Source organism: Epinephelus fuscoguttatus, linkage group LG21 (genome assembly GCF_011397635.1).
Source record: "Epinephelus fuscoguttatus linkage group LG21, E.fuscoguttatus.final_Chr_v1".
In the NCBI taxonomy this organism is placed as follows: Eukaryota; Metazoa; Chordata; class Actinopteri; order Perciformes; family Serranidae; genus Epinephelus; species Epinephelus fuscoguttatus.
This window is the reverse complement of record NC_064772.1, coordinates 38,538,436-38,551,392: the sequence shown is the minus strand read 5'-3', so window position 1 is coordinate 38,551,392 and position 12,957 is coordinate 38,538,436. Positions and strand designations below refer to the sequence as shown.

The window sequence follows — 12,957 nt, the reverse complement described above, 5'->3', positions numbered from 1 at the left end:
GTTCTCCTGATGACGGGTTAGTTTATGTGTTCTCCTGATGACGGGTTAGTTTATGTGTTCTCCTGATGATGGGTTAGTTTATGTGTTCTCCTGATGACATGTTAGTTTATGTGGCGTTCTCCTGATGACATGTTAGTTTATGTGTTCTCCTGATGATGGGTTAGTTTATGTGTTCTCCTGATGACATGTTAGTTTATGTGGCGTTCTCCTGATGACGGGTTAGTTTACGTGTTCTCCTGATGACGGGTTAGTTTATGTGTTCTCCTGATGATGGGTTAGTTTATATGTTCTCCTGATGACGGGTTAGTTTATGTGTTCTCCTGATGACGGGTTAGTTTATGTGTTCTCCTGATGACAGGTTAGTTTATGTGGCGTTCTCCTGATGACGGGTTAGTTTACGTGTTCTCCTGATGACGGGTTAGTTTATGTGTTCTCCTGATGATGGGTTAGTTTATGTGTTCTCCTGATGACATGTTAGTTTATGTGGCGTTCTCCTGATGACGGGTTAGTTTACGTGTTCTCCTGATGACGGGTTAGTTTATGTGTTCTCCTGATGACGGGTTAGTTTATATGTTCTCCTGATGACGGGTTAGTTTATGTGTTCTCCTGATGACGGGTTAGTTTATGTGTTCTCCTGATGACAGGTTAGTTTATGTGGCGTTCTCCTGATGACGGGTTAGTTTACGTGGCGTTCTCCTGATGATGGGTTAGTTTATGTGTTCTCCTGATGACGGGTTAGTTTATGTGTTCTCCTGATGACGGGTTAGTTTATGTGTTCTCCTGATGACGGGTTAGTTTATGTGTTCTCCTGATGACAGGTTAGTTTATGTGGCGTTCTCCTGATGACGGGTTAGTTTACGTGGCGTTCTCCTGATGACGGGTTAGTTTATGTGTTCTCCTGATGACGGGTTAGTTTATGTGTTCTCCTGATGACAGGTTAGTTTATGTGTTCTCCTGATGACGGGTTAGTTTATGTGGCGTTCTCCTGATGACGGGTTAGTTTATGTGTTCTCCTGATGACGGGTTAGTTTATGTGGCGTTCTCCTGATGACGGGTTAGTTTATGTGTTCTCCTGATGACGGGTTAGTTTATGTGGCGTTCTCCTGATGACGGGTTAGTTTATGTGTTCTCCTGATGACGGGTTAGTTCATTGTGTCGTGACTCCTCTTATGCTGTCACCAGGAGAGGTGCAGCTGGTTGTGATCTGACACTGTGCAACATGAAGCTGAAATAAGAAACAGTCTCACTTTATTAATCAATACATACTGATCAATACTGATCAGTCACAGCTGAGTGAGAGTGACAGCGGAGCATCATATGACACATCATGACAACAACATACATTGAGTCTGTGCTCCTTTAAACTGTGTCAACACCTGTCTGTCTCTCTGTGTCCATGTTTCCGGTCTCACCTGTCCATCAAATCATCAACCAATCAGAGGACACTCTGCAGTCTGACATAGCAGGGGGAGATGATGGTCACCTGACCGCTCTGCAGGTCTCTGTACATCAGGTAGGTCCACAAACATGTGGGTCTGTCTGTGTCCCTGTCACCTGTCTGTCTTTCCGTGTCCCTGTCACCTGCCTGTCTCTCCGTGTCCCTGTCACCTGTCTGTCTCTCCATGTCCCTGTCACCTGTCTGTCTCTCCGTGTCCATGTCACCTGTCTGTCTCTCCGTGTCCATGTCACCTGTCTGTCTCTCAGTCACTTCTGAAGCCCCGCCCCCAGTCTTGCTGTCAGTCGTGACCTTTTTTGGTCTTCCTCTTTTCTTTGGTCCCCTCGCTCTGTCCTGATTGGCTGTTAGCAGAACATGTGACTGCTCCTCTGACTCCAGGAGGTATCTGATTGGTGGACCGACCGTCTTCCTTCTCTCTCTCTCTCTCTGAGGCTGCCGCATCACCTCCTTTTCTCCTCCTCCAGCTCTTCTCCACTGTCCTTCCTTGCCTCCTTGCTGTCTCTCCTCTCCTCCTCCCACCTCCTTCACACAGCCTCGTTTCACCTCCTCCTCCTCCTCCTCCTCCTCCTCTCGACACCTCTTTCTTTTCCTCTCCCTCACTCCATCTTTCTCCTGCCACCTCCTTTCCGGGGTTCGGTAGTCAATCCACCACCGGGGATTTCTGCGCACACGCTTTCTGCGTCTGGACCAATCAGGAGCCGTGTCCCTGTCACCTGTCTGTCTCTCTGTGTCCCTGTCACCTGCCTGTCTCTCTGTGTCTGTGTCACCTGTCTGTCTCTCTGTGTCCATGTCACCTGCCTGTCTCTCTGTGTCTGTGTCACCTGTCTGTCTCTCTGTGTCCCTGTCACCTGTCTGTCTCTCTGTGTCCATGTCACCTGTCTGTCTCTCTGTGTCCCTGTCACCTGTCTGTCTCTCTGTGTCCATGTCACCTGCCTGTCTCTCTGTGTCTGTGTCACCTGTCTGTCTCTCTGTGTCCCTGTCACCTGTCTGTCTCTCTGTGTCCATGTCACCTGCCTGTCTCTCTGTGTCCCTGTCACCTGCCTGTCTCTCTGTGTCCATGTCACCTGCCTGTCTCTCTGTGTCCCTGTCACCCGTCTGTCTCTCCGTGTCCCTGTCACTTGTCTGTCTCTCTGTGTCCCTGTCACCTGTCTGTCTCTCTGTGTCCATGTCACCTGTCTGTCTCTCCGTGTCCCTGTCACCTGTCTGTCTGTCCGTGTCCCTGTCACCTGTCTGTCTCTCCGTGTCCCTGTCACCCGTCTGTCTCTCCGTGTCCCTGTCACCTGTCTGTCTGTCCGTGTCCATGTCACCTGCCTGTCTCTCCGTGTCCATGTCGCCTGCCTTTCTCTCCGTGTCCCTGTCACCTGTCTGTCTCTCCGTGTCCATGTCACCTGTCTGTCTCTCCGTGTCCCTCTCACCTGTCTGTCTCTCCGTGTCCATGTCACCTGTCTGTCTCTCTGTGTCCCTGTCACTTGTCTGTCTCTCTGTGTCCCTGTCACCCGTCCGTCTCTCTGTGTCCCTGTCACCTGTCTGTCTCTCCGTGTCCCTCTCACCTGTCTGTCTCTCCGTGTCTATGTCACCTGTCTGTCTCTCCGTGTCCCTGTCACCCGTCTGTCTCTCCGTGTCCCTGTCACCTGTCTGTCTTTCCGTGTCCCTGTCACCCGTCTGTCTCTCCGTGTCCCTGTCACCTGTCTGTCTTTCTGTGTCCCTGTCACCTGTCTGTCTCTCCGTGTCCCTGTCACCCGTCTGTCTCTCTGTGTCCCTGTCACCTGTCTGTCTGTCCGTGTCCATGTCACCTGTCTGTCTCTCCGTGTCCCTGTCACCCGTCTGTCTCTCTGTGTCCCTGTCACCTGTCTGTCTCTCTGTGTCCATGTCACCTGCGTGTCTCTCCGTGTCCCTCTCACCTGTCTGTCTCTCCGTGTCCCTGTCACCTGTCTGTCTTTCTGTGTCCCTGTCACCCGTCTGTCTCTCCGTGTCCCTGTCACCCGTCTGTCTCTCTGTGTCCCTGTCACCTGTCTGTCTCTCCGTGTCCCTGTCACCTGTCTGTCTTTCCGTGTCCCTGTCACCTGTCTGTCTCTCCGTGTCCCTGTCACCTGTCTGTCTTTCCGTGTCCCTGTCACCTGTCTGTCTTTCCGTGTCCATGTCACCTGCCTGTCTCTCCGTGTCCATGTCACCTGTCTGTCTCTCCGTGTCCCTGTCACCCGTCTGTCTCTCCGTGTCCCTGTCACCTGTCTGTCTTTCTGTGTCCATGTCACCTGCCTGTCTCTCCGTGTCCATGTCACCTGTCTGTCTCTCCGTGTCCCTGTCACCTGTCTGTCTCTCCGTGTCCCTGTCACCTGTCTGTCTTTCCGTGTCCATGTCACCTGCCTGTCTCTCCGTGTCCATGTCACCTGTCTGTCTCTCCGTGTCCCTGTCACCCGTCTGTCTCTCCGTGTCCCTGTCACCTGTCTGTCTTTCTGTGTCCATGTCACCTGCCTGTCTCTCCGTGTCCATGTCACCTGTCTGTCTCTCCGTGTCCCTGTCACCTGTCTGTCTCTCCGTGTCCCTGTCACCTGTCTGTCTCTCTGTGTCCATGTAACCTGTCTGTCTCTCCGTCTTCCTGTCACTTGTCTGTCTCTCCATGTTCATATCACCTGTCTGTCTCTCAGTCATCTCTGAAGACCCGCCCCCAGTCTTGCTGTCAGTCGTGACCTTTTTTGGTCTTCCTCTTTTCTTTGGTCCCCTCGCTCTGTCCTGATTGGCTGTTAGCAGAACATGTGACTGCTCCTCTGACTCCAGGAGGTATCTGATTGGTGGACCGACCATCTTCCTTCTCTCTCTCTCTCTCTGAGGCTGCCGCATCACCTTCTTTTCTCCTCCTCCATCTCTTCTCCACTGTCCTTCCTTGCCTCCTTGCTGTCTCTCCTCTCCTCCTCCCACCTCCTTCACACAGCCTCGTTTCACCTCCTCCTCCTCCTCCTCTCGACACCTCTTTCTTTTCCTCTCCCTCACTCCATCTTTCTCCTGCCACCTCCTTTCCGGGGTTCGGTAGTCAATCCACCACCGGGGATTTCTGCGCACACGCTTTCTGCGTCTGGACCAATCAGGAGCCGTGTCCCTGTCACCTGTCTGTCTCTCTGTGTCCATGTCACCTGCCTGTCTCTCTGTGTCTGTGTCACTTGTCTGTCTCTCTGTGTCTGTGTCACTTGTCTGTCTCTCTGTGTCCCTGTAACCTGTCTGTCTCTCTGTGTCCCTGTCACCTGTCTGTCGCTCTATGTCTGTGTCACCTGCCTGTCTCTCTGTGTCCCTGTCACTTGTCTGTCTCTCTGTGTCCCTGTAACCTGTCTGTCTCTCTGTGTCCCTGTCACTTGTCTGTCTCTCTGTGTCCCTGTCACCTGTCTGTCTCTCCGTGTCCATGTCACCTGCCTGTCTCTCCGTGTCCCTGTCACTTGTCTGTCTCTCTGTGTCCCTGTCACCTGTCTGTCGCTCTATGTCTGTGTCACCTGCCTGTCTCTCTGTGTCCCTGTCACCTGTCTGTCTCTCCGTGTCCATGTCACCTGCCTGTCTCTCTGTGTCCCTGTCACTTGTCTGTCTCTCTGTGTCCCTGTCACCTGCCTGTCTCTCCGTGTCCCTGTCACCTGTCTGTCTCTCCGTGTCCCTGTCACCTGTCTGTCTCTCCATGTTCATATCACCTGTCTGTCTCTCAGTCACCTCTGAAGCCCCGCCCCCAGTCTTGCTGTCAGTCGTGACCTTTTTTGGTCTTCCTCTTTTCTTTGGTCCCCTCGCTCTGTCCTGATTGGCTGTTAGCAGAACATGTGACTGCTCCTCTGACTCCAGGAGGTATCTGATTGGTGGACCGACCATCTTCCTTCTCTGCCTCCTCCTCTTCTTCTCTGTCATCCCTGTGGGCTGTCTGTTACCATGGAAACTCTCATCTGTACAGAATCATGAATCTAATGTCAGTCATATTCTGCAGTAAAATATTTAGATGTGTTGTCAACATTATAGTGAAATGATCAGATTCTCTTTAAATGAAGTTTCCATCTTCTGATGTGACTGGCGTCAAAGATAAAGACAGATGTTGGAAGTTTGTGCCAAATTTTAAGTAATTCTCTGCAGGCATTGCTGTCATATCACGTTCACAAGAATGGGATGGTTGGACGGACAATATAATGCGTCTGGCCGCAGCTGTTGTCAGCACAGAGACATAAACACATGTTCTGACTCATACAGTGAGTTGGTTAGCTTAGCCATTAGCATCAGTATTGTTGCTATGATTGCTTAAGGTGGATTTAGGGGCTGTACACATGCTGCGTCTTTAACCGCGTGGAAAACTGGAGGTCGGGTGCGCAGTGCTGGTCGTGTGCCTCTTCTGTGCCAGCGTTCAGGAGCACTGTGGCAGGTTGCGTCGGCCTCAACAAGCACTGTGTCATAGTCTATTTACTGAGTGAGGAGCTGATTGTCTGTGGGACAGATGTCTGACAGCTCTGCTCTGATCAGTTTATCTCAGGGCAGCAGCAATGCGTGCACACCATGATGACGTTGCTCTGGCATTTGTTGGGGCACCTGCTGCTCATCTACGTTAGAAATAAAGAATAGACCCTTTTACTGTTAGTAAGCGGTGTGATGTCGTGGGCGGGGCTTAGCTGGAGGCTACACAGTTCTCCACAGACATTAGCTAGCGCTAGCTAACAAGTTGTGTTGTCTTGTTTTAGACGATGGAGGAAGATGATGCGAGTGGTGTGTTCAGAAACACTCATTGTGAGTGTGGGAGCGCACTCTGACACAAACTGGAGCGTTGATAAATTGGGAGCGCTGTGTGAATGTAGCGTTGGGTTATCCAGAGCAGCGCACTCTCAGAGTGGCAGAGCGCACTCTGGACACTCTGTCTGTGGAGACGGAGCAGCAGAGCGCCGAGCGGAGTGAATGTGTGATTAACTTAACCGTTGGTTCATTCATGTAGAAATATAACGCTGCGTTTCTTCCACCAACAGGGCTCTCATTTTAGTGTAGAGCGTCAGACTGAATTTACCAACGCACCATGTCAGGTCACTCACTCTCCGGGACCGCCAGTGTTACTTGAATAAGTAAACACTGACCAACGGGACCAGACTGGCCGACCCGTATGCTCTCACTCAGTGGATGGATGATGTCACAGGAAGCCAATCTTACAAAGGAGGACCACACTTGTTTGTTTTGCTATGGAAGCTAACGTTAGCTAATGTGCTAAAAAGTTAGCGTTGCAGAGAAATCCAATCTTCCTCTTAATCCCTCCCCAGTTTCTGATGAGGTGGACATGATAACCCTTAATACACATAACCTTATTCATCCCTACAACAGGAAATACTTTTTCCCTAACCTGATATGAAGTGTGCGCTGCACATGTGAGCATTTTTGATGATGGCCTCCGTCCAGTCCTTTGGTCTTATCACATTTAACCATAGTTGTCTTTGTTTTTGTTGACGGGCAGTGGCGGCTGGTTTTTTCTGGCTCCCAATAACACAACAAGACAAACACATTTTAACACTCCTATGGAGCCTACAGCCCTGTGGGGGAGAGGCAGCTGCACCTCCTGCTTATAACATGATGTCATCGTGATGTCAGCCCTAACAGGGTCTATTTGAGGGTGTAAAAACGCAGCATGTGGAGAAGTGTTGCACTCACTACAATGAGTGTCACAGAGAGACCTGGGCCTGAGGGACTCTGCCCCTGTTTGGGTTTAGAAAGACATCACGTCTTCATTCTGACAGATTTCAACTGAAAAAAGATTCATTGATAACGCAAGTCCACACAGGACTCATAAATCTCACCAAAACCTGAAACAACAACTTACCCTCCTCATGTTGAAACAGCGAGCCTTCTTCATCCTCCTCTTCGGCCAGGCGGGGGCTCAGAGGAGCAATGAGTCCAGGAGGAGGAACAGAGACTCCTGCAGCAGTCAGAGGAGAAGCATCACTCCTCTCTCCTGCAGTGGGGGACACTCCACACAGAGGCATGCTGGGTAACATGGTGAGCTCCTTGGAACGATGCAGATCAGGAGGCGCAGGTGGTCCGAGCTGAGGCATCGTGGGTAGTGGTGATGAGTGTGTGAGTGGGCAGCAGAGCAGGTAGAGTGGGGGGCTGTGGTGTGTCTGCTGTTGCCCTGTGTCCAGCGTGTGTGTCCCGTCTGTGCTGCAGTGCTGCAGCAGAGCGCCCCCTCCTGGTTCATCTGCCCGGACAGAAACACAGCGCCACGCCGCACCGCACACACCTGAACACAAAGGAACACACACAGGAACACACACAGGAACACCTATGTAAATCATTTGTACATGTAGGAGGGAGCGCCCAGTCACTACTCAATGGCTTTTTCTGGAAGAGCTGGTATCTAAAGTCTGATCCATCAGAATTATACGCCTGTGTGACCATCAAACTCACCTGTGTGTCTCCAGCTGAGCTGCTGAGTCAGCAGGTCCACCTGGACGGCAGCATCTCTTCTGTCTGCTGAGTCACTCTGACAGCCCACCTCCCTCCTCTCCTCCTGTGGACTCTCCCACTGACAGCCCACCTCCCTCCTCCTCACCATCTCCTCGCTCTCCTGGATCATGTGAACAGCCTGCAGAGACCAGGACACCATCAGAGACAATCCAACACACCTGGAGTACAGGTGTGTTCACATATATATCACATGTATAAATGAACACATGAGCATTCAGGGAGCTTCACACAGTCATGTGATTTCATGAGAGAATCCTGTTGAGGACTCTTTGTCCAGTCTGATGGACGTCACAGGTATGGGTGGAGGACAGGATCAATTCCCAGGTGCATCGTGATGCGGATGTAGACGATTGGGCAGCGATTCACAAATGTCAGTAATTGATTATCTACACGTTTGTCAATAACGTAATGCTGACGGATCTAAAGAGGTGTAACTCAGCACCTGGACAGTCCACAGCACAGACACGCTGCAGGTAACCAGCAGTTAACTTCTAATTCATCTTCACAAAATGCAGCGGTTGTAAGCATGTTTTAATTTAATGTCTAAATGATTACACCTGCGAGGGGAACGTGAAGTATGCTGTGGATACTCTTTTCGCCGTCACCCAGGGACGGTCAACGTTAGTTAACGCAGCAGTCAGCAGGCACGTGACCAAGTGAGACGGACTGACCAACACACTCTGCAGCATTAACCGACTTAAACCACCTCTGTGGTGAAGAAAAGAACTGTTCAGTCCCTTTCACCTCAGGAACCCTGCGCCCGGCCGCTCAGCATCAGGGTGCTGCTCACAGCATCGCTGCTGTCGTGACGTTAATAACACAACACAAAAACTGCTACAAATGACATCATTCATCACAGCCAGAAACTGTGAACACAGGAATTACCTTTGGATTTTTAAATTTCGGACGGTCCTTGAACACATCCTGTGCGCCGAACGCTTCTGTCAGAAAAAACAAAACAATCTGAGCTTGAAAACGTGATATTTCATCAAAATCACTTTATTCTACGGCTCATTTGACCAAAATTAAAGCGTTCACATGAACATCAGCATGAGAGGAAAACTGAGGCTTTTTTAAACCCTTCAACTTTTAACTTTCAAACATCCGTGTGCCACAGTCTGCCAGTGTAGGCTAACGTGTGTGAGAGGAGGAAAGTCCAAGAGTTTAATGATTAGTTAACTGCGAGGATCACATCATCTACACTCATCAGTAGGCTCGTTAGAGAAGAACCGCACCTTGCCTGGACGAGAGCAGGCGGCTGCAGCAGGAGACAACAAGCTGCGGTCAGGTTGGAGGCTGAATCCAAACGTCCACCCTCTGGGCCTGCAGACTGAGCCCTCACAGACCTCAGCTGTACATAGTGTGACGTGTTTACTGTCATAACATAGAGTCTGCGAGGGCTGAGACTGCAAGCTGCTGACAGACAGCCCTCGAGACTGTTTTACTCGTTGCCATGTAAACGTTCAACTATCGCTGCTGTCATATTCATATATTTGTCATATAATTTCTGGTACACACTACACGTTATCAGCCTGATTACAGCCCGACGCAGCGACGTACGGTGTTGGCATGGATCATGAACGACGACGAGTGTTGTATGCTATAATCCATGGTTTCATCTCGTGTAGTGTGTCATAGTAGACGACAACCGACGCCACGTCTGGGACGCCTCACGACGTCCCGACAGAAAGTTTGACATGTTTGATTTTCTCCGTCGCAGCCGTCACTTTGACCAATAGTAGTACCATTAGTTTGAATCCTGTTACATTTCCTGCATTACGCCATCATTTCAAACTCAACACTTCCTGTTTCTGTTTCAAATTAAAAGCCCCTTATAACTTCAGCTGACAGAATTCCTTCATTTTCTAAACAGGCTTTTATTGTGAAACATTTGCAGGAACTTCCTGTGGAGGATTAGTGACTGTCATAGTTTTCATACAGTGCTTCAAATGTAGCTCCGCCCACCTGGTGACACTTCTTACGTTACTACAGTAACAGTTCAGCTGGCACATGAACACACACAGTGACTGAGGTAATAGTTATAAAATAGGACAAGAATAACCTGATGACATCACACACGTCGGGAAAGACGGTCAGTGATGATTGGTGTGGACCATGGTGCAGTGTGTCATATCTGTCAGCCAAGTCACGGCACGATTTTATGACTTCACCATCGTGTAATGTGACATAGTGACTTTAAGAACAGGCAGAAAAGTCGCGTAGTGTGAACCAGGCATTAGTTGATGACCAGTGCCTATTATTCAGTCCCTGCAGATAACAAGATATAAATCACATGTAGAGCCTTTTCTGTGACTGAACAAACATGTATTAATACATCTCTCTATAACATATAGACTGCATATGTTCAAAAACAGAAATGTGTGTAAATAAGGACTGTAGCTTAATAAACTGGGTATTACAAACCTTCTTTTGTTGTTTTCCAGCCTCTTTCCCTGCACACTCTGACAGGCTGCAATAATAACATATGTTTTCAGTCCCTCTACAGCCTGTACGTATACATTCAAATAACATTTTAACCCTTTGAAACCTGAGCAAATTAGCTTGGTTTCTTTCAAAAACAAGGTAAGAAGACAACGAGCAACGAAGGAAGGAATTAGTACAAAGAGAAAATTAGAAACAAGAAAATCAGTAAAAAAAAAATCTAAAGAAAGAAAAGTAAAAACAAACAAGGAAATGATGTGGAAAAAGTGCAAATTTTATCTTAACAAATATATATCAATAAATACATTAATTCAAATAAAATAAAAATTAGTTTTCCAAAGCCTTTTCCTTTTTTCCTTATTTTTTAATTTTTTTTAAATCAATTAGTTTTTTGTAATTCTGTGGGACATTTCTTACCAAGTTGCTCGTTGCCTTTTTCCCATGTTTGTCAAAGAAATCACAACAATTTGCTCAGGTTTCAAAGGTTTGAATACTTGTGACAAGTGCCTGAAAGCAGCACAAGGAAAGTGATGTCGCTCCAGATTTCAAAAGGTTAATGGGCCTAACTATCAATAACTATTTCACACATTCATAGGATTTTTTTCAGAAGTTGAAAAACCCACAACATCACCTCCCTGTGGACTGGATGAACTGAAGCCCACAAAGTGTGCAAGTCTGGCAGTGAGGTGAAGTCCAGATATTTGGATTCAGCTGGACAGTTTTCCAACAGCCTTCAGTCCACACAGGAAGTCACAGACACACAATATACTGATGATTTCTGGTATTTATTTAAATGTTATCAGACCCATATATCAGTTTGTTCTCAGTCTCCAGTTGTTTTAATAATGATAGATTAATTTATTAAATTGTTTTACAGGTGATCTGTAGTTTATGTTGATGGTTCACCTCAGTTTGACCTGTCCCCTCAGCTACACAGGCTGCGTCTGACTGTAAGGTCCATATTTATACAAGACACCAGCTCTCATTACAGATCAGTCAGGTACAGTCGGAGCTTCACATCTGTACATGTTCTTATAAGAGCGACCACCAGTCTGTGTGATGTTACACACTTCAATAACTAAATATAGTTTATGACACAGTTAAATGTTCAGGTCACAGTGCTCCACCAACACACTGACGTTCATTCATCAATAACCTACAGAAAAACCTATAACCAATAACCAATAACCTGCCTCCACCATCACTACTTATTAAATACTTTCATGTACTTCTACTTAAGCTTGTGAACGCAGTACTTTTACTAGTACTTCTGTGTTTCTACTCCAGTTACACATCATCTGTTAACTACTTTAAGCTAGCTGTTCGCTACTTTAAGCTAACTTAGCTGATAAATACTTTAAGCTAGCTAACTACTTTAAGCTAATTTAGCTGATAAATACTTTAAGCTAGCTAACTACTTTTAAGCTAGCTGTTAACTACTTTAAGTTAGCTGTTCGCTACTTTAAGCTAACTTAGCTGATAAATACTTTAAGCTAGCTAACTACTTTAAGCTAATTTAGCTGATAAATACTTTAAGCTAGCTAACTACTTTAAGCTAATTTAGCTGATAAATACTTAAAGCTAGCTAACTACTTTAAGCTAATTTAGCTGATAAATACTTAAAGCTAGCTAACTACTTTAAGCTAGCTGTTAAATACTTTAAGCTAGCTAACTTAACTACGGCCGCAACTGATTTAACGGTTAAATCAACAGTTAAAGTTTTCGTCCGCAGCCTGCCGCTAACGTCCTGTTGTTAACTGTCGCTACGTGGAGTCAAATCTTACCGAGAGTTGAGTTTTCGGATCCGTAAACGACGCTCGGCGGTGACCGGTGCGTGCTGACGTCACGTCCCGTTCATTAACGGTAAAGTTTCACAGTGACCACAGAGAGACGTTCATACCTGGAGCAGATGCTGTGCTGCCCCCAGCGGGCCGGAGGAGGTCCGACACCGTCTGCACAGACTGCATAAAGATGTCATACACACCCATCAGCCACTTCATTAGGTACACCTGTTCACCTGCTCATTAACACACATATCTAATCAGCCAATCAGGTGTCAGCAGCTCATTAACATTTAGTCATGTAGACATGGTGAAGACGAGCTGCTGAAGTTCAAACAGAGCATCAGAATGATGAAGAAAGGTGATTGAAGTGACTTTGAACGTGGCATGGTTGTTGGTGCCAGACGGGCTGGTCTGAGTATTTACTGGGATTTTCAGCACAACCATCTCTAGGGGCCGTCCTTAGAGCGCCACCATCAGGCCGATTAGGGTCAAATTTGTTGAGCCACGTTTGCACACAACCTCCAATCATTGCTGAAAATTTCACGTGTCCACACTACAAAGGAAATCACTTCGCACATCTATTAAAACAGGACAGGTGCGTTGGAGAGAGGAGACCAACAAATTGCAAAAGGACTCCTGCGCACTGTCTACTTGCAATATAAAATTTATTTGCGACGTTTCGGTGCTAGACCTTTGCCTGATGAAGGTCTAGCACCGAAACGTGTCCACACTACACCATCTCATGGGAATATGCAAGAAATTCACTCACACACAAAGACCAACGAGGTTTCACCCTCCACACTACAAAAACATTCAACAAAA

The 12,957-nt window shown here is 47.7% G+C and overlaps 1 protein-coding gene across 1 annotated transcript; it reads right to left on the bottom strand.

Moving 5' to 3' along the window:
* Nucleotides 1-1,231: 1,231 nt before the first annotated feature.
* On the bottom strand, nt 1,232-12,179 carry LOC125881960 (zinc finger CCCH domain-containing protein 13-like). The gene is made up of 5 exons (XM_049565470.1): nt 12,136-12,179; nt 10,334-10,379; nt 7,850-8,027; nt 7,266-7,682; nt 1,232-5,367 (listed from the first exon to the last, which is right to left on the bottom strand). The coding sequence occupies exons 3-5, from the start codon at nt 8,016-8,018 to the stop codon at nt 1,436-1,438; spliced, it is 4,518 nt and encodes a 1,505-aa protein (XP_049421427.1). The 5' UTR covers nt 8,019-8,027; nt 10,334-10,379; nt 12,136-12,179; the 3' UTR covers nt 1,232-1,435.
* Between the last annotated feature and the right edge of the window lie 778 nt (nt 12,180-12,957).

Coding starts and splice junctions, on each gene's coding strand:
- LOC125881960 (XM_049565470.1), bottom strand. CDS start 8,018: ATGATCCAGGAGAGCGAGGAGATGGTGAGGAGGAGGGAGGTGGGCTGT. Junction 7,683..7,849: donor GCTCAGCTGGAGACACACAG/GTGAGTTTGATG, acceptor CTTTGTGTTCAG/GTGTGTGCGGTGCGGCGTGG. Junction 5,368..7,265: donor GCTGTTTCAACATGAGGAGG/GTAAGTTGTTGT, acceptor GATTCTGTACAG/ATGAGAGTTTCCATGGTAAC.